Source organism: Episyrphus balteatus, chromosome 1, assembly GCF_945859705.1.
Source record: "Episyrphus balteatus chromosome 1, idEpiBalt1.1, whole genome shotgun sequence".
Taxonomy (NCBI): Eukaryota; Metazoa; Arthropoda; class Insecta; order Diptera; family Syrphidae; genus Episyrphus; species Episyrphus balteatus.
This window is the reverse complement of record NC_079134.1, coordinates 3768242-3790326: the sequence shown is the minus strand read 5'-3', so window position 1 is coordinate 3790326 and position 22085 is coordinate 3768242. Positions and strand designations below refer to the sequence as shown.

General features: G+C 29.9%; 1 protein-coding gene across 2 annotated transcripts; it reads right to left on the bottom strand.

Moving 5' to 3' along the window:
- Positions 1–1377: 1377 nt before the first annotated feature.
- LOC129921501 (uncharacterized) lies at positions 1378–17893 on the bottom strand. Of its 2 annotated transcripts, none has more exons than XM_056003354.1 (4): positions 17862–17893; positions 12448–12930; positions 2106–2235; positions 1378–1738 (listed from the first exon to the last, which is right to left on the bottom strand). In XM_056003354.1, exons 2-4 carry the CDS (start codon positions 12699–12701, stop codon positions 1727–1729), a joined length of 396 nt encoding a protein of 131 aa, XP_055859329.1. In that variant the 5' UTR covers positions 12702–12930; positions 17862–17893; the 3' UTR covers positions 1378–1726. The 2 variants fall into 2 exon arrangements, with proteins under 2 accessions (XP_055859329.1, XP_055859328.1); XM_056003353.1 differs by lacking the exon at positions 17862–17893 and adding an exon at positions 17631–17773.
- Between the last annotated feature and the right edge of the window lie 4192 nt (positions 17894–22085).

Below are 22085 nucleotides of genomic sequence, written 5' to 3'. Positions count from 1 at the left end.
AAGCAAAGATGCGAATATCTACTTTTATAAAACACATTCCCATTTTTGATTTCTCTAACAAAAAATGTATGCAAACGATCATTGTCTTGTATTGGTAAAGGTTTATTTTTTGATTTCTACTGATCCAGAGGTACGAAATTATTTTGAATTTGATTCCGGCTAAGACAAATTCAATAAATATAAATGTCAAATAAATGGAAGAGTTAATTTCTGCTGAATTTTTTGCTTTGAGTCGTTGTAGAATTAAAGAAATTTAAACATTTTCTCTATCGAGAAAAAATAGAAAACCTCTTTGATTAACCTTCTTAGAACTAACAATAACCCCCAATTTTTCAAAGAAAGATTAATGAAGGTTGGGTAACCTCAATTCCTTTTTTTCAGGTCGTACTTTCCTGCATTTCATATCGATCAAAAAGTTCTTTACTCCATTATGCATTTTACTATTTCATTTCACAAATAATAACAAAAATCCACCCAAAAACCATATAGAACCCACAATCGAAATCCTCTTGAGTTCTATGTCGCAATCACTTGACCACATCAAAACTATCCCCTGATCCTGATTATGTCGAAGGAAGACGACATCTGTTCATGTTACAGTGTAAATAGTCAGTTCCGTATGTCAAAAGCAGCAACACACACTCCACAAATTAGTTTATGCTTCAGTAATTACTCCATCAGTCGGAAGTGGAAATGGAAATAGTAGTAGCCGTAGCCAGGGTGACTCTGATTGCCAAGTTAGGTACTTGACTTCGAAATATATTGTTATGCGTGATTTCTTAGATATCCATCGTCTGGGGCTTCGTATAAATAAATGGGAGGAGGGTAACTGTAACGATAACTAACCATACTGAAGCTTATTTATATTGAATTTCTTCTGAAATTCTTATATTTCAGCAGGACAGTACTATGGTCACTGATTGTTTTTGTTGTTGTTGTTGTTTTTCGAAACCATAATAGTGGTCGAGAAATATGGCCATTATCCGAGATTTGCTGGAAAATGTATGCGAGTTTTCTTGTTTTTGGTATCGATTTTGTTGTCATTTAGTTTTTCACATCAACAAGAATGAAGACAAAGGACAAATATTTAACATTAATGTCAATGAGACCTATGGCTAATGGGTTTAATGTTCCTTTCCTGATGAGAGAAGAGAAGAGTGTTATGATAACCATAAGTTTTCTTTGAGGTTGAGTCTTTATATTCTTTCCAATTACCAGGAAATATTTTTTGTATTGTCCTAGTTTTTTCTGGAAAACAAAGGAAGGCTTATCACAATTTTGGTTGGTATGGTTATGGTCAATGGTTGGTTATAGTCTGAAACTTATTATAAATATTAAACAATATATTTTTACATTCTCTAAAACAATTAACACATTTTTTTTTTATTATTGATATCCTTACATTTTTGAGTTTTACATAAACATTTTTTTATACCTTCTTTAATTTATTATTATTTAAAACAATATTATAATGTTTTTTGTATTTAATAATAATATAACTGTAGATATAATAAATTTAGTTATTTTACTATTTAATAACTGATGCTGTTGTTGAAATGAAAAGTCACATCATTTATTCATGCCGATCCTATTACTTTCAATTTCTATAGTTTTGAGTCCCATGAAACTTCCATAATGTTCCTTTTTTTTTGGCTTGAAAAGTTTATTATCCTTTGGCAGGTAAGTGAAATTTTTTAAGAATTTATAATTTCCCTAAAGTTGATGTTCAATATGGGAGCTGGAAAAAGACAAGAAGAAATTGAGTATGTTTAATGTTATTAAAATGCAAGACCTCTTCAGTTCTTTAAATTCATTAAATTTTTTAGGAAAGTAAAAATAAGTAATATATTAAATTTTATGTAATTCAAATCTCAGGCATTAACACAGAAAAATGGAGACTGCATATCATTTAAATTTTTATTTAAAAAAATGAAGATATGTGCTATCTTATATGAAATGTACTTTTCATTTCAAAAGTGTTTTCAAGTGTCCTTATTTTTGCATTAGTATTAAGTATACTGTGCCAACTGTCTTGCATATTTATGACAGTCTTCTGTGTCAATGACTTCAATTTTTATTTTTTTTTAAATTAAAATAATGCTCACCTGAGAAAAATACGCCGGAAGTACACATCTCTGATCATCTATCCGCGAGCATTGAACTCTTTCAATTAAGTCGAACATATCCTTTGTTGCAGCACCACGCATGTGTTCTGGTGTTCCGGTGGCTGCCAATCTGTAGAAGAAATTTTTAGAAATTAAATTAAAATCTAATAACAAATTGATTAAATTAAAAGAAAAATTAGTTTTGAAACTATGCCATGTGCTGTTCAGAACTGAGTTTGAAAAAATAAGATATCATTGCATCACCCTTAATCTAAAGAGTTCATTTCATCGCTTTGTGGGAATATTTGAATGCCATGGTTTTACTCATAGAAAAACAATGCTAAATATTCCGCATGATATATTTTTTCAATTTTTTCTAGGGTTAAGCTATTTTAAATTATGTGTTTTGAGCTGTCATCAAGGCGAAGTTAAACATATCTGAAAGTTGACTTATTAAAAATTAAACGCATCATCAAATACTATGGGAATCGGTATACTCCTTACATTCGATAAGAACTAGGAACATATTTTTTTTTAGAAATATTCCCAATTTTACAATATTAATCATTCACTCTTCACATTTGAAATATTTCTCACGAGAAGCTACATGTGTTTCCGCTGAAGCTAATTAATATAAGATTATGGTATTTTCTAAATATTAAATTATTTTTAAATTATGTCCTATAGCCCTTTAGAAAGTTCGTTTAAAAAAGTCCCGATTTTTTAATCGTCAGTTAGACTATTAGAAGAATAAATTTCAATATAAAAAAACCTTTATTCCTAGGAATAACTCTTGAACAGGGTTTATCTGGCTATTGAAAAATTAGCTCTAAATGTTTTTTTTCTTAGGAATAAAGCTTTATCTGACGGTTGAAAAATCGATTTTTTTCTCTATCTGGGGAATAAGTAACTGACTGTTTAACTGACTATTGAAAAATTGACCCTAAGAGCTCCCGCACACTACAAACTTTCTATCGGCCGACAGTTTAGTCGGTCTCTTGATCAGCATGAAAATGTATGAAAGTGCGCACACTACAACGATTAAGTATTTGCCGATCAAAAAGTTTATTTGATCGAAAAAATAGTTTGTTTTGCTACACAATTGCCTTCAAACTAAAATATTTCTTATCCAGCCGACTATTTAGTCGCCTTAAGTCGGTCTCTTAATCAGTATAAGAGCCCCCGCACACTACAAACTTTCTATCGGCCGACAGTTTAGTCGGTCTTTTAATAAGAATGAAAATGTATGAAAGTGCGCACAATACAACGATTAAGTATCGGCCGATCAAAAAGTTTGTTTGATCGAAAAAATAGTTTGTTTTGCTACACAATTGCCTTCAAACTAAAATACTTTAAATGTACATAATTTCTATTCTCACAAATTGTTATTTTGTCAATTTTTTTTTAAGTATGTGGAATACAAACATTAACATTTCTTACTTACTTCGGTGCCCGTCACACAAACATTCCACGAAGAAATAATTCAAGCAGCAGATTTTCAAAAGGTGAATTTGATTTGCAAAGTAATTAATTTAATTTGTAAAATGGTAAATTTAATTCAAATGAGTTTTAATTCAATATGTTAAAGAGTGAACTTATTGTGAAAAGCCTGTAGGTTTTAAAATTTGGTTTACCCAAACATAACTGTATGTAGGACTAATAGTTTTTAAGCCAGAGTTAAAGCATCTATGCTTAGATGTTGTTATTTTTTAGAGTACTAACGAACTTTATCTACCTTATGAAGGGATTGGGCCCAAACCCCATTTGTTAAAGCCTTAACTATCTTGCGTTACCATATGAAACAAAATTCTAAAGCTTACTGTAGTTTAATTTAATGCACCGCATTGATTTCGACTGGTTGCCCAAAGGGAATAAACTACATGAATTGGTGGCTGCAAACTTGCTTAAGAGATGTGAGTGTTTATTGCGTGACCGTTGAGTAACGGCATTTGAGAGATAAGTATTTAACAGTAAAAAAAATGTTTTCTGTTCATTTTTCAACTAACTTCAGTGCGTTAGAAGCTAATTATTGAACTATTTCATAAATACATTCCAGATTTGTTATTTTAAAACTATTTAAGTTATATATTTTATTTGTTTTTTATGTTGAACTTTATAATTATTTTATTTATTACCTTCTTTGTTTTGCTTCTTTTAGTTTTTATTAAAACGCATATTGTAATTTTTAGACCCTGAAGATGAGGCAAGTAAGACCTCGAAATATATAGGCCAAAAATAAATAATTTTCTAAAATAAAAAGATGCGTTTTTAATTTAATCTGAACTAAAAGAAGCAAAACAAAGAAGGTAATAAATAAAATATTTAAATTATATTTATATTTTATTTTCCATTCTGTTAGAATCAACCTCACGAAAGTACAATTTTTTTGAGGTTACATTAATAATACTCTGGTTCTAAGATTGGACCTTACTTTATGTCACTAGTTTTTTTATAGCATATCTGAATATAGGTGTTAGGGCTTCTGATTACTTAAAATGTTTTAGCTTCTAGCGTTCTGATTTATCTTCCCAAGTTGAGGTTTTTTTTTTTAAAAAGAGGTTGTCTGTAAAGCCGGTTTACGGACGATGATTTTACGTGATAACGTCGCAAGAAAACAGGTTGTGTGCTTTTGTTTAAAATGAGTCAATTGAAGCGTTTACTTATTTCAAACAATCATAATTTACAAGAAAAAGCTAAAAAAAATACCTTTTTTGTTTTCTCATTATATTAATTTTTTTACTTTAAAAGCTCACAAAAAAAAATTATGCAATTTAAAAGCCAAGTATTTCTTCTTAAGAATAAAACCATTTTTAAATTTTTATAATGCGCAAAAAGTATAAAATTAATTTATTGAAAACAATTATTTTCATCAAAAAAAGCAAAGAAAACCTATAATTTTATTTTCGCACGCTATTGCATCAATTTTTTTCAATGACAAACTATAAAAAAAATTATACCATCTGAAAGCTTATTGTCTTAGCTCAAAATATATATATATATATATATATATATATATAATATATATCAGGTCTCCGAGACATCTACAAAAAGAGCTAGAACTTTTGAACTCCATGTATTTTCATCAAAAAAAGCATAAAAAACATTTATTTTTATGTTCTCATGATATAGAATTAATTTTTTTCAATGACAACCTATAATAAATTTTATATCATGTGAAAGCTTATTATTTCATCTTTCACGTGACGGTTCAATCTTATTTTTGTGATGCCTACAAGAAAAGTTAGAATTTTTTAAAGTCAACCATATCGAATTTCCAGACTGAGATAACGGTACTTCCTACACTGGTGACTGTTCATGGGGCAACAGAATTCCACTGGTGTTTTGAGGTTTTTCGCAAGTTTCTTGATTTAACTTTGTGAAGCTTGTAGTTAGTCTACCTTTATGTGTGATATACCAAATGAAAGGTAATTGTATCAGGATGCTCAGAAAAGTTTAATAAAATTTCTATCTACTCTTGGTCAAAAGTTATAACCTGTTAAATTCTAAAATTTTATTTTACCGTTATCTCAAAATTTTGTTTACGAAAATGATTGAAACTTCGCACACATATAGTCGTAGTCATGGTCTATCATTATTTCATATAAATAAAAATTCCTATTTTCGTGACCTTATTTTTGAATATAAATTCAATCCTAAGTGGGCTTTAGGTCTGGTTTATAATTTTTTCTATCTTGTCTCCGACGTTTCGACCGTGTTTACAGTCTTCTTCAGGGCTAATTATGATTTGAAACTTCTTTTTCAAGACTACGAATTTTTTGAAGTTTTAAAATATTTAAAAATAAAAACCAACAAAAACAAACAAAACCTTAACATTTTTAAGATTAAATTCTTAAAATTAGAAGATAGAATACTCTGTAAGTATAGATAATAGATTTTTAGCATTTATTATAATTTTTTTTTATTTTTTTAAAATAATTAGCCCTGAAGAAGACTGTAACGGTCGAAACGTCGGAGACAAGATAGAAAAAATTATAAACCAGACCTAAAGCCCACTTAGGATTGAATTTATATTATTTCATATACTTTATTCCTGTATCTATTAAAGAAAAAAAGATAAAAATAAAAAACGATGAAAATCGGTTAAAAACGGTTAAAAAACGTTTTTTTTTTTTTAAACTTGTTTCTTTTCTTATTCAGTCAAAACTCACTAAACGATTCCGAGTTTTTGCACATGTATGCATAAGGGCAAAACCTACATGTCCTATTAAGTTTGAGATTTTTTGAACGCTCCAAAAAAAAAATTATCTAAAAATACCCCTAAAAAACAAGGTGTTTTTCAAAAATTCATATTTCGAAAAGCAGAGTGTTTGAAAAAAAATCCGTATCAGACACCTAACTTTTTTTTCTCTCATCTTTCACCTGGCATCTTTAGAATTGTCAAAAAAAATGTACTTTACCCAAAATCATCATTTTGTCATAGCACCAACACGTGTACAACGTTCAAACAAAACGTTATAGCTTAGTTTCAAAATTTTTTAGAATTTTTTCTTAAATGCAGTTATTCTTAAATTAGTCTCATCTATCTATAGCAAAAAAAATCAATTCTCTACAACTTCGCGTTTAGATTTTAGCGTTTCCGTTTACCCCTATTAAATGACAGAATTTTTAAAAATCATTCATTTGGATTAAGCTTTAGGTTATTATCTTTCAAATAAGCTATAGAAGATTTTTGTATCTCTAATAGTTTATTTTTAATTTTGAGTTGAAATTTTTTGCCGCACTGCGAAAGTGCGAGAGTGTAACGTTAGAAAATGGCGTCACTTTTTTGTGGTAACACAGTTGTTTCTGATCGATTTATGTATAAATATAGAAATATCGCTGAAAATGTTAATAAAACTATAACCATTCTATATCAACTATGAAAAATATCGATGGAATTTAATTTCGATATGAATTTCAATGAATTCATTTTTCCGATTTTTTTTCCAAAAATCACAACCCTAATAAGGCATCAAAAACTATTTTCGCTAATATTCAGAAATAAGAAACAGTCCGAAATCAAAATGACTTGGAAAAGTTGTAAGTGAACGTGAAAATCCAATATTTTGACAAAAAAAATTCCACCATTTCCCATGAAAGTAAGCAACACTTAAATTATATGGTTAAATGCAAATAATAATTAAATATTGAACTAAGTGCACAAACGATCAATTGCCGGTTGATTTGTTTGGTATAATAAATAAAATGGCTATTTTTCCAGGAATTCGAATTTGTGTATAAAACCATGTCATTTATTTCAACACATCGATTTTCTCACGCCCGCCCGCTCTCTTGTCAATATCCTAAATAGCCTGGGCAGTATAAAATTTGAACTTGTATAAGCATAAACGTTATCTCATTAATTAGCAATTTCGAGATCATTACGATATAATGTCCCGCTAATGACATCGAATGTATTTTCAAACTAAATGTAAACTCAATCAAGCTTATTATATTGGGCACTTAATATTGTTTTACCATCCTTCCCCCTTAATGGTCAATTAAATGCAATTGAACTCTATCTCTCTCTCTCTATGAACATTACCATTCGATATTATAATAATGGGAAAGGTAATCGATTTGACAATATTTCTGTTGTAGGCTTAAGAGAGTATACACAATTTCATCTCTTTCCCTTCTTGTAGAAAATAGGGACACTTAAAATATCTACGCAGGTGAATTGGAATATGATATCCTTGAAGTTTTCTATTTTGAGGAGGATTTTGAAGTGTAGTTCTCACATTTTTATGATTTGCTTTATTTTATTTTGAATGATTTTGGTTTTATATTTCAAAAATAAGAAATGGATAAATTGGAATTTATTATAATGATTGGAATCATTTTTCGTTTAAGAATCACAAAGTGCTGAAACTGACACTTCAATTATTTTATAAGTGAAGATGATTTGGGTAAAATTGGGTTTTGTTCATTTCTAAGATTCCTCATGCATAATTGACACTTCTGTGTATTCGATTTCATAACTTTCTCAAATTATTGCGTTTTACCTATTTTTGAAAATTAAGTTAATATCGTTATACAATAAATAGAATATTTACTGTCAGTTTTAAGGGTTTCCAGGTAAATTATTTAAAGATGATTTAATACAATTGGTTGCTCAATTCTTTAAAATAAACAAATAAAGCTTTGAAGAAGTATCCGAGAAAAACAAATTCCTAAAATGGCTAAACATGAACAACTGATTGCAGGTTGCAGAGGTTAGCAGTAATTGGAGCTTATTGCTTCTCTATACAGAAATCTGATGCCTTTGATGTGGGATGTACTTCTCAGAATTGTTTGAGTAAATCTTTTGCAATCGTTCGTATCCCATATCAAAAGAATATTTTCAAATCTTCCATTTTTAAAATTAATCAAATAATATTCAAAATCGATCAATATCACTAAATCGAAATAAAACCGACCGACCTATATAAATCTGTGGGTGTCTTTTCCCAAATGAATCGAATGACTTTAAATAGAAAAAGTAACCTTTTCCAAATGTCTTCTCTTGCTGGTTCATGAGTTAGTATGAAAAGGGGTTGTGAGCCTCTTTTTCATATAAAAATTATTTTTACTTTTGCAATTGAATGAACATAAGGTCAAAGGTCCATTACTAACCAAAACGTTATTTTCTCATATACTATAAAAACTTTCAAAGAAAAGCCGAAGCAATTACATGGGTTATGAAGTTTTTAAGGTTGGAATGTCTTAGAGAGAAAATGATAACATTCCTTTTTTTTGTTGTTTGTGAAATGTGTGGAGTAAAGGGTTTGGGTGTATGGGAATGCCTTTTTTGTGAATCGAAGATTGAGTTCTTTCTTCAAGGAATTTTGATGGAAATATGTAATAATGAAAACTCAATAAAGCTAAATAATGTATCTCTATCTTCATGCATATACTGGTGAATTGTTTTTTTTTTTTTTTTTTTTGTAAATAAGTTCCAGTTTTATGATTTGCAAAGCTGAAGGATTTGATGCTTATTGAATATCAAATAAGCTAAATTGACGGAAATGGCTTTGTGTAACTTTAGTGTTTCTAAAGCCGCTTTATATTGATGAAAAAATGGTACGAAAATGGAAGTGATTTGTTGATCATAGGGATGAAGATTAAACCCAACGCTATAAATACATACACTTAGATATGTGATATATTTTGTTTACTTTATTCTACATTCTGAAATGGTGTCCGTCTTGAATACCAGAAACCATGTTCGGAGATTAAGAAGAACCAAGCCTCATGAGCTTATGGTCTAAAAAAAACATGGGAAAGTATTAAAAGTTTAAACTTCCCCCAAAGTGATTTTACAAAGTTAAGAAAGAAAAATCTGATGTCGATCTCTCAAGATTGGTCCTGATAAAGAGGTGGTTTTAGTGGTTAAGAGTCCCACACTACTTGGTGTCGAATACTGCCAAGTGTCTTTTGAAGATTTCCTCCCGTCAAAAAAAAAAAAAAAAAAAAAAACAAAAAAATTTGTACTACTTAATATAAAAGTTTTAATTTTAAAATAGATTCGGTGTGATTTGAATAAATTTAAACAAATAAGTATTAACATCTATACTTTTTGCTTTTGTTTGAAAAAATCGCGACAAGGTTTACGACAACTAAAATCTTTTATAATAACACCAGTTGGTTAGTTGAGGACGAGATTCATTCCAACAGTACCACTTTAATTGTGTATGTAAGAATAACATTTTTTTGATCAACATAGGTCCATTCCGGACATTTATTTGCATGGAGCAGTGGTTCCTAAGGCGGTCTTCACATTGCTCTTCATGCGCCAGCTAATTTTGTCCAAAAATTTTAAATGAGTTTAAAATTTCCTGCCTAGTTTGGCTAACTTTTAACCAACTTCCAAAAAGGAGGAGGTACTCAATTCGTCTGTATTTTTTTTTTATGTTTGTTACCTCATAACTTTTTGTATTGGAAAGCTGGGGCCTGCAGTATGGTTCCATTCCATTTCGTTCAGTTCTGGCTATAGAAACTAGGAGAAAAACCATAAAACCCAGTTTTGATTCATGGAAGTCGGTTTTGTTTTTTTGATAAAAATATTAATTGTCATAATGAACTGCAAGAGTGAAATCAACACAAAATGTGAAAATGAGTCGGCGAAGGGAGACCAGTGAACACAGTCTCAGAACAACAATTAATGGTATGAGTGTAAATTAATGGCATTTTAGAATAATATGGTTCGTATGACAGCAGGAATAAGAAATATTGATTGCATTGGTGACGTGAAATAAGGCTCTACGAAATAAGCCCCCATTCAAAATGCTGCTTTATTTCTATGGAAAAACCAAAATAACGCCCGACACAGGTCTTATTTCAATTGCAAAATAGAAATAAGCCCTCATTAGAGAGAGAAATAAGGCCGAATTTCGGAGGAAGAGAAATCTTTTTTAGTAGTCATGTTATTTTAAAATAATAATGAGTGAGAAGAATATGGGACGGGGTATGCGGCTTTCTCATGGGGCATTACTTTTTTTTGGAACGAAATTCACTTTTGTGTGAAGTAGGAGTTGGGAAATAATTTCTCGTTTTAATACCGTATAGGCTGTTGTGATTTGCTTTTAAATACTTATTTTTCAAATATTGATATGTAATGAAGGACATAAATCTTTTTTGATGAGGTGCTTGGGGACTTTTTTTTTTTTTATAAAAATCTCCGTTGAAAAATGAAAATGGGAAATCACGGCTCTTCACAAAGTTCTTCCACCCTTTTTTTCTAATACAAACTTTTAAAAAACAATTGAAAACAAGAATTTATTCAAGAAATTCCAAATAAATTAAGTTGAGTTATAATACAGTCGACTCCCTCTAAGTCGAACTTTCCGCTTCGAATTTAAACTTTGGGATTAAAAAAAAATTTTTCCGCTTCGCATTATTTGAAATTCGGAATAAAATTGAATCTACTTATGTAAGTAACTTTATAACTCAACTTATTTTATTTTGAATTTCTTAAATAATTGTAGGGAAAAATATCTTGACATTTGACATACATTTGGATAAACTTGTTTCTCACCTTAAATGAAAAATAACTTCCACAGGGAAAAGTAAAATAACTATCCACAACAAAGGGATTTTTCATTGTATTTGAAGATAGTTCTTATAAAGTAAGGTCCCTGCACCGATTCATAGTGGGTGCTAAGTTGGGTTCGAGCAAATTTTCATCCATTTCATAAAAAAAATAGAGCACTATATACTGGCAAAATAGATAGGCCCAACACCTTCTGCTACAAGCAAATGCAAAAACATTACAAAAAGCAATGTAAGATTTAATGCCTTGATAACTTGATTTAAAGTTAAAAGAACCAACTTTAAATTAAATTTAAAAAATCTTTGAAGTTTACTATACTCATATCCAACAATAAGTTTTAATGTTTGTAAAGTAGTCAGCCGGTAACCTGAAATAAGCAAGATCGACACCCATTGGTTTTTAATGTGTAATATTTTTCAAACTTCAATCAATTTGGATGAAACTCAGCATCTTTTATATGAACCATTGAAAATTAATTACTTAATTCAAATTTGATTTTAAAATTTATATCTTTGACACAAAATAATTCAGAAAAAAAGTAAAATAGAACCTATACATGACCTTCAAACTTTACACACTAGCCCCGAATAAATTTGTTGGAAGTGATTTTTAATGATGAAATAAAAAAATGCAATTTTTTTGTAAGATGAGTCGTTTGGTTGATATAAACGTTTTCTTTTAAATCGTGTGAGGCAGACAAAACCAGACATCTCACATAATAAAGTTTATAGCTTTGGAATCAGACATTAAACAATACAAAACACCAACATTTCATCTCAACTCTGTTTAAAATTTATAAAAATCGATCAATATCCCAAAACAAACAAGATTAAAATTAAATTCAAAACTACCAGTTGCTTCACATTGAATTTTCCCCCACTCAGACAGAAACTAAATCATTTTGAGCTTTTAATCCCTCTCAGATGTAATCCCATTTGATTCTTGAAATGATAGCCCTGCTTTGTGTCTTGACAAATTGCAAGAAACAAACAAGAAAAAGGTTAAAACCATAATCTTGCTACTTTTGAGACAAAACAAATTGCTATAAAAAAACAAAAAAAAAAAAAAAAACATTTATGGGCCACATAATTCTTTCGTTTGTCTTGTTTTTGGCTTAAAAGTATAAAAACATTAAAATTAACAACTCCACCCACAAAATCCTCTTGATCTTTTGAATTAACATCTTCCATCAAATGCACACGCACACACACACACACACAGATACAAATCTCAGTAATTTAAGGATAATAATTAAATTAAACAGCAACATTCGCTTTGGAAGGAACATCGAACAAGGAACAAACAACTTACCCAGAAGGTGGTTGTTGTGGTGTTGGTGATGATCCTTGACTGGCATTTTTAACAATACTGCTTGGCTGCTGCTGCTGCTGCCATTGTTCAGCTTCGATGGCATTAGCGGTGGAGTGTTGTTGATTTTCCTGTTGCTCAATCGGATGCAAAGGTGACGACGATGATGTGGATTTATTACCAGCATTATCCTTGTCGCTGGAGGAATACACTTTATCGCTTCGGATAATTTGCTCCACCTTTTTATTTTTTGACATTTTCACAGGCTATTAACTTTTTTCATTATATACAGTAAATTAGATTTTTTTTTTCTAAAATTTCTTCTTTTTTTTTCGTTTGCTTTCCTTAATAATGAAAGTTTAATACAATTTGGCTGCTTTTGAAATTCGGTGGGGGAGTTGGTATAATGTGTGTGAAAGTGCAAAGTCTCTCTCACCAAAGTTAACAAACAGCTGGAGTGAGGCAAGTTACAAGATTGAGTGAATTCTGAAAAGAAAATATACTTTTTTTTTATTTAATTTTTGACATTCAAGAGTTTTATGATGAAGATGATGAAGAATGGGAATGATTTTTTTTGTGTTCGTGACTCTTTCAATTTCAATTTTTTCTAATTTATTAAATAAATTGCACTTAAATTATATTGTTTGCTTATTTTTTTTTGTTTTTCACTTCACCTTAAGCTTCTCAATTACGCTTAAAAGAATTCATGTTGGGGAGCGACTATACCTTCAGAAAAAAAAATAACAAAATATTTAATTTTTTTTTCGTCCACTTTAACTTCAATTCTATACCAAAATTGATATAAGCAAACAGTAAACAACACCAGAATCATCCCAAAGGCTAAAATAAAACTCATCAGCATCAACCAAACCTATAATTTGTGCTCAGTAATGGGTTGGTAGAGAATAATTTCAACAGAAGCCTTAACTCTCACGAAACGTCATTACATTTTATAAACGCCCCTAATGACCATCCATCACTTTTTTTTTTTGTTTGCAACAGAAACGTACGTACGAATGGATGTTATAGGTACCTTCGTTAAGAAGAAACTAACAAAATAAATAAAATATAAAAAAAATAAAAACACAAAATCTCCTTGAAAAATTCCAACTTTATTCCATAACCCAAACCAAAAGTGGTATGGTTTTGTGGATGCCACGACGACGAACTTCCACTCACCATTCAGGACCTGCTGTTGCAGTACCAAGCAAATCCCAAAGTGGAGGTATCCAGTATAATGACCCAAGTTAAAGGCTAAAGGCAAAACCATCACATCAAAACTAAAATAAAATAAAATAAAAATTTAAAATAAAGAAAAAAAAAAAGGAATGGAAAAAATGCAGATTCTTTAGAGTGGCAGACGATGGACGAGCAACAATGCAACAGCAACATGGAAGTGGAAGTATCAAGAGAGAAAGATGCTATCGTATTGTGGTGGAACACAGATTCATGGCAAGGCAAAGTGGCAGTAAAGTGATGCTGCCAATCGATGACTTAATCTCCAATCCAACTTTTCATAATCCCCATGTCAAGAAGTATTGTTGTTGTTGTTTTAAACTAAAGGAGCTGGGCAAAGTTTAAAATTGTAAAATAACAATTAGGTACATCGTTTTGATTGAAGAAGAGGACTTATTCTTGGGTATTTTTTTTGTTTTTTTGTTATCTACTTGAGAATTTTTAATAAAATAACTTTTATTAATTAATTCATTGCGGTCACTTTTTTAAGATTTGGTGTGGGTAATATGGCCTAGTTAAGGGAGGTTTTTAAAACATAAAATGAAAAATTTTACCTACTATTAATTACAATAATAAAGAAAAAAATTACTTGTCAAGAAATTTAAAATTTCATTTTTTTAATATAGCCGACTGGCCTTATTACCCGCAGCTAACTTTGATAATCATTTAAGATAGGGTTGTTATAGTTGAAAACTTCTGAAAAAAAAATAATATTCGTAAGTAATTGCTGATAAAATAGACGGACTTAAATGTAAGGACTTATACTACTTGTTCATTCAAAAATGTAGGTATAATCAGTGTTGGTTTAAGCATTACCGGCACCCCTGGGCAAGATTGCAAGTGGCGCCTCTCAAAAAAAAAAAAAAAATCATTTTAAAACAATTTTTTAAAATCACGAAAAAAAGCAATAGTAGATTATTTCTTACCTCTCATATACTTGTTAATGCATTTGTGTAACAATGTGCAGTTTATTAAAGTACATAAGTTTAACTTAAAAAAAAAAATAAATAGTCATGTTATTTAGGCTTAATTGACAAGTTTACCTTTATCTCTGACTTTTTGTTGAAAGTTTAAACACATTTAAAGAGTAGGTACAGTTGGTTTTATTTGAACAATATTTTTTCATTAATGTCGTTTTCGATTGGAATCACTCAATGATTCACTCATTCTGAAATCCAATATAAAAATTTGAATCGCTTATAAACAATTCTGAAATTTAATATCTGTATTTGTGCGAAAAATAAAATAATTTTGTGTTTTTTCACTAGGAGAATAAAAAACTTGCAGCAGGCTTCTGAATGATTCCGGACGCTTCCGGACGTCCAGTCAAAAACGACATACCTTTATAAGTATTAGGTTTGTTCCTTGTGAGCTCTAGGGCACTCTGATGGGTCGCTCCAAATTCGTTATCAAGCGTTTTTTGTAGCTCCTTTTTCAACCAGAGTTATTTCCTCTGTGTTCGATGTTCGCTGATGAAACTAAAGCTCTGAAGTGTTCGATGTAAAATGAAAACCCGAGAAACTCAGATTTTTTTGACAGTTAATTGACATGACTTAGAGTGCCCTGGAGCGGGGAACAACGAACAGACCTATTTTTTTATTCTCACACACAAACGTAGTTTTTATGAGAAATGGAGAAGCTGTCAATTTTTGGCCTTTCTGGATTTTGGTTTTTCGGGATTTTGGGGTTCTGGGTTTTCGGAATTTTGGGTTTTCGGGATTTTAAATTTTCTAGTTTTCGGGATTCAGGGTTTTCTGGATCTTGGGCTTTCTGGATTTTTAATTTCCGGATTCTGTCCGTCTCCCTTTTGTTTCTTTATTCATTTATTAGTATTCAGTCTGGATGTTACCAGCTATGATTTAGCGATTTATATAGGGGCGTCTTTGCAAAAATTAAATTGGTTGGAGGAATATAAGGATTGCTTTAGTCTTTCAAAAGTTCAATTCTTGCGCCCCTGGGTGACGGCCCAGGCTGCCCCCCCTAAAACCGGCCCTGGGTATAATATTAAGAGTACTGCCTGCGAACCACACATACCCAATTTATGAACAAACTGGTTAATTTTTGAACGTATTTACCAACAACTTCTTACTGAAAACTTAAAGATTTAATTTTTTTTTTCTGAATAGCGATTCACCTTTATTTATGCCCATTTTGAAAAATGAATATTAAAAAAAAAAACTTGAAATACATACGCAATAACTTTAAAATGACAATTGGTTTGATAGAAATGAATTCATTGATTTACTTTCGATTTAATTTAAAGTACACTACTATTATCTTCATTGCAGCTGTAAGGTACTTTAATTCTAGAAGAACTAAAAACAAGGCTGCACACCCTTAGGTGTTTGGAAAACAAGCAATTACCACAGACCAAAGGATGCTGCAAGGCGGCAGGTATCACCATCATCACGCTATTTAAGGAAATAAGAATTTTCAGTGAAGTGAAAATTCTCTTTCTTGTTTTAAATGTGAATTAACTGGAGAGATTAATTTAAAAAGGCTAAATTTTTAATTTTATATTAGCGCAGTATTGAATTAAAAGCCTTATTTTTCATTACAAATAATATATTTCAAAGTAAAAATTTGAGAAAAAAAAGTTTAAAAAAATACATTGAATATTATTTTTGTCAAGACTGTGAGTTTCAATACCAAATTGATCGATGAAATTAAAAAAAAATCGATTATTTCGAACACAATTGATTGAAACAAGCATTTTAAGTATACAATTTTGGCTTTTGAAAAAGTTATCATTTGTACTGTAGTGCAGTGTTGCCGTTGTTTTTTTTTTTAATTTTACTTTTACTTTTTAAAAAAGTTTCCTCTTCCGCCTAAATGGGAGGAAATAGACCCCCCTCCTATAGTAAAAACTATTTATTATTATTATTACAATTTATTATCTAGTAATTAAAATTACAAGGTAATATATAAACAAAAGAGAGCCTACCTGTAAAAAATATTTGTATTGAACCTCTCTACATAAAACCGTTATATATATTTTCGGCATCTAAGTTATCGTACACTTGCCTTGCGTTGATATACATTTTTCACGAAAAACAACACGTTCATGTGATTTTGGTAAAAACGGATTATTATTGCTGAGACCTCCTGACAAAAAGTATAATTTTTAGTTTTTGCCGTCAATTGAAAATTTTTGAAAATGTTGTATACCTACAATTTTAAAAACAAATATAAACATTCTAAAAACGCAGTTACATTTTCAAACGGACAATATTTGGCTTAATAAATGTATCAAAAATTATTGTTATTTTTTATTACTCGTATTATTATTATTTTTTAACGTCTTTTGTGAAAATTGTATCAAATATTCGAATTTTTAAAAATAATAATAATACCAATTTTTTCAATTTTTATATTCTTGCTGGTTTTAGGTTCACAAAAGTCTGAAAATATTTATTTACATAAATAAAACACTGAAATAAAACGTTTCTAATCCCCAATTTTTCTGATTTCAGATTAGTTTTTTTTTAGTTGAACATTAATTTTTTTTTAAATTTTGATTGGAACTGTGTCCAATCAAACAATGTCAAAATAATGAAATTGTTCACTTTATTATTAAAATCACTAAAAGCTTAACACACTTAGGCCACAACACAATATAATTCACCACCTAGTGCACCCTGTAACAGTTTTCCTTTAGAATACCAGATACATTTGGATGCTGCTTTCTATGTATATTGTAATATAATTTGTTAACGTTTTTTCGTTTTTAGTTTAGCTTTGCTCAATTTAAGACTGCACCGAAATGATATATTCTTTATTGTAGTTAGCAAAGCTTACAACAATAACAAAAAGGAAATTAATTTTTTTTTCTAATCAACTAACTAATGTCAAAGGAACCTATTTTAATTGTTTTTAAAGAAAATTTAAAATTATTATTTGTAGAACAAGTAGGATAATTATTGTTTAAAATATATTATTTATGTACCTACACTATTTTTCTTTTGTAATTAACACCGAATTTTATCTTAAATAATACACACAACGCAATAGAAGCCTTAGGATGAAAAAGTAATAAAGATTTCCATCCGGACACCGAAATATTTTGATAAAATTCTACTGCGCAAGATTGGAAAATATTCATTGACAGACATTGGGTATTTATTTTTCTTTTGTATTTTCATTAAAATGGAAAATCTTTTGATGATTTTAACACAACTCACCAAATTAAAATAAAAGAAAGTAACTTTTGTTAATATATTTTATGAATTTAATGCTAACAAATATTTTAATAAAATCACATAAATATTTAAATTATTAACAACAACACATTTGCAGAATATTGTACCGACGTTTTTTTTTTTTTTGTTATGTTTTCCGAGAGAACAATACACAACAAACGAAAAGGACCTTTACCACTGTTGGAACATTGATTTCCTCACAAGTCCCTTGGCCAAAGTCAAAAAGAGTTTCTATATTTTGTTCCACAAGGGACACATAAAATCACTCAACACTTGATGCGCGAAATAATACAGAATTGTTTTGCCGAGCACATTGAGTGTACCATTAGCTCAAGAGAATGTGGAGAGAAAAATTGATTTCAAGCTCCAATGTACATATCCTTTGGATTTCATGTTGTTTGAATTTAGAGAATAATATTTAGAAGTGTGCTGATAACCATAACCACAATTAAGCCAAGTTCATGGCGGAACTAGGCGTGGATAAGAAGTTATATGATGATTTTCATAATGAATTTTGTTATTTTAGTTTCTTAAATTAAAAACAAAATATTTACAGTAGGTTTCAACATAAACACTGAAGACAAAAAATACATCAGAATAGACAATACTGATTTATAAAATAAGGCTTATGATTTCCAATTCAACCTCACTTTTATCTGAAAACATGAGCTCTTGAGGTATTCGAATTTAAAATCATGAATGATTTCATAATTTTGTTAGATTTTAATGTTTTGATTCTCAAGATTTTTAAATGCGAGATTTCTCTATGCAAGATATCAAAAAGGAAACTTTAGATAGAAAGATTAGAAAGATAATATAGTTAAAAAAAAATCTTGAAAAATGTTACAATTTTTCAAAAGAATATTAAATTTTTGAAAAGTGGAGATAAAATTCAAACACTGGAAAAACTTCAGGGATATTGCTGTTTTGGGTGTGAATACATCGAGGGAACAAAGCTGATTTGTGCTGATTAAAACTTATAAGATTAAAACGAAGACAAAAAGAGATTTCATAAATCATGAAAATTAAAAACAAAAACAAATTTTTTCAAAATATCATTTGTGAAAGGGTGTTTTTTCCAGTACTTCCGAGTCTACATTGAAGACTTCGGTTTTCTATTTGATTTAGCAACATTATGAGAAATAAACGTATTTTGGGTCACTGTGGTGTATGCGTAATATTTTTTCTATAGAAAAACTTAAACAGTTACGATGACGAAATAATCTAACCATTTTCTTTGTGTGATTATTTTATAATATTTCAAAAACTGTTATACAAAATTAAAGGTATCTTAAATCGTATAGCCAGACTGGAATACTTTATTTTATAATAAATAAACCGAACGTTCGCTATTTATACGAGTGATTTTTGATTAATTTTTGTGTTTATATGTACAAACCTTCAACTTCAAGAACAGATTTCTGAAAACTTTTTTGGCTCTGTCCTTTTTATCAGTCACTTAAAGAGTTTGACTTAACTCACGAAGTGATCAGAATGCCGATGATTTGATTAATACAACAAGTTTACCTGTGTAAATCCAACAATGTGTGGAAAGTGGCTTTAGCACTGAAATATAGTAAATGTCACTACTCTTCCAGGAAGGCGTTCTTCAATCGACTTTGATCTTGGCGAAAGTAATCACAAGTAACTTACCCGGAGATTGGGTATCAGTAATTTTTTGCCACTATTTTCTGTTTCGTTGCGATAAGACTTTTCTGTTCTGATCGTTTTAGATGATTTCAATTTATTTTTTCGCGCTACTTCCAGGTTAGATCTTCAATTTAAAAAAAAAAAATTTGTTTGACATAGCTAGAATTCGTTCTAGAAAATTGTTCTAAATCCACTTTTTACCGAAAATGAGTTAATGATGCAGTTTAACTAAGTTGAGGGTTCTCTTTCCGAATTTGAAAACCATTTTTGTAAAAAAAATTTCATTTCGCAGATCGCAGATAATATAATTTATTGGGACATAGAACAATAAAAACAGGGAAGTAGCCTTATGAGCCCGATTATTCTTGATTGTTCTAAGTCCCATCATATTTTGTTCTAAGTCCACTTTTTATTTTAGGAAAAAACGTATACTTGTATAGGAATTGTTCTATGTCCAATTTTTTGTTTTTACTTTTTAAAACTACATAATTATTTAAAAATAGTACTACCAATGAGGTAAACTGTATATTTTATTCAAAAGAAAAGAACAAACTTTATAAAAAACATAACTTGAATGGCAAACGAGCAGAAAATTGTCGCTTTGAACCAATTTGAAACTTAAAAATCGTCCCCTGTGAAATTTACTTTTTGTGACTTAGAACAATTTCGCTTTACGTTGACGAATTAATGGCATGAAATTTCCACCCATTTTCCAGTTCGATTTATGTAAATCATTCCTAAATGAGATGCCTTATTTTTTGTAATCATTCCCATTTCCTTCTTCATTTACTTCCTTAAATTTTGTTTTTCTTAAAAAAAAAAAAAAAAATTATTTAAAAAACATGAAAGGTAAATCGGTTTTTTCCAATGAAGGAGAAAGAGAGTTAAACATTGTGCCAGAATTTCCTCAAGGAAATTACAATGTATTAGAATTGCGTTCTATCTTGTGTGCAACTACCGAAAATTTAAGCTTTTCCTCCAACTCAAAAAATGTACTCAATGGAAAAATTTAGATTCCTTAAGAAAATTGCATGGGACTTTCTTCTTTTTTTACCGACTTCCAAAAAGGAGGAGGTATTCAATTCGTCTGTATTTTTTATTTTTTTTTTTATGTTTGTTACCGCATAACTTTGGACTGAGTGAACCAATTTTGATAATTCTTTTTGTATTGGATAGCTGGTGGCTGCAGTGTGGTCCCATTTCAATTTCGTTAACTTTTTGACATAGGAACTATTTTAAAAACCATAAAACCCAGTTTTGATCCATGGAAGTCGGTTTTGTTTTTTTGCTAAAAATGATTATTGTTTTTTTATTTTTGCCATAACGAGACAACAATAGCAACCCAGGTAAGCTATCCACCTTTTTAAGCCCTCTGTATACTGAACGTTTATCTACCTATCGTACTTCTTACCTACCCTAAGCTATTGAAAGGAAACAATTAAATTGAACGGAAAAGTTGATGGAGTATTTTCTTTGATTAGGATTTTTAAATTGTATATATCTAAGAAGAAAGAAAAATGCTTTCTTGTGTCGGTCCGTATTATGAGGAACCATTTTATATAAGAAAATGAAAATAATTGAAAAATGAAAAGGTTTCTATTCCATTTATAATGAAACATTTCCTTACACAAAAGAAACTTTTCCTTTTCCTTGTCCTTGTTCTTATTTCTTTTGAAAAACGAAAACAACAATAAGAACAGAAAACATAAAGTGTAAAAACTTTGTCAAAATTCTGTGTGTGTGGGAGAAAAATGCAAAATTAAGTCAAATAATTTACAACTTTGGCAGCATTTTAAAGATTAGAGTGCGAGAGTGCTTTGAGAAATGGTTTTTCAAATTATAGTTCTAAAATTACTCTTCTACTGTTTCGGTGGCTAATTAGATTCCAACACACATGAACGTGAACATGAAGTGTAGACAAACCTTTGTTGATGAAATTCGACGAAAAGTTCAACATCAGTTCTGTACGTGAGATGTTTTGACAAAAACCAAAAAGAAAGAAAACAAAAAATAACTGTAACCTTAAGCGACTTGAAGTTGAAGCTTGTTGTTCTGGTGAGTGGTGGATTCAGAAGGATAAATAGAAAATCCATTTAACAAAACGCTAAGAGGCAATAGATCGATTGACAAGAAAAGTTGATAGTCTGCTGGGAATGACAGGCTTTATTTATGTGTTCCTTTTTCCTTACCTATAGTAGGTAGGTTCCCACATAGTACGTTCATCTGAATGAAAGAGTATAAAGTGTGTATGAGTTTTTGGTTGCCTTTGAGAGAGAGATTTTTTGAATTCACGAGGTTTGAGGAGTGTCTTTGGGTGAAAAGAGAAATATAACAATAGACTTCTCTACATATCTCTTCACTTAAGCTATGAAAACTTCTATCAAACTATACTACAACAATCTCTCTAAGAAGTTCATATCTCTAAAGGAGACAAACTTATATAGCCTAATACCACATATAGAGCCTTCTTCGCTGAACTGTGTATGAAATATACCCACTTTGCTTTGCATAACTTTTAATTGGTTTCATGTGCATTAGTTGGAATAGACGTATTAA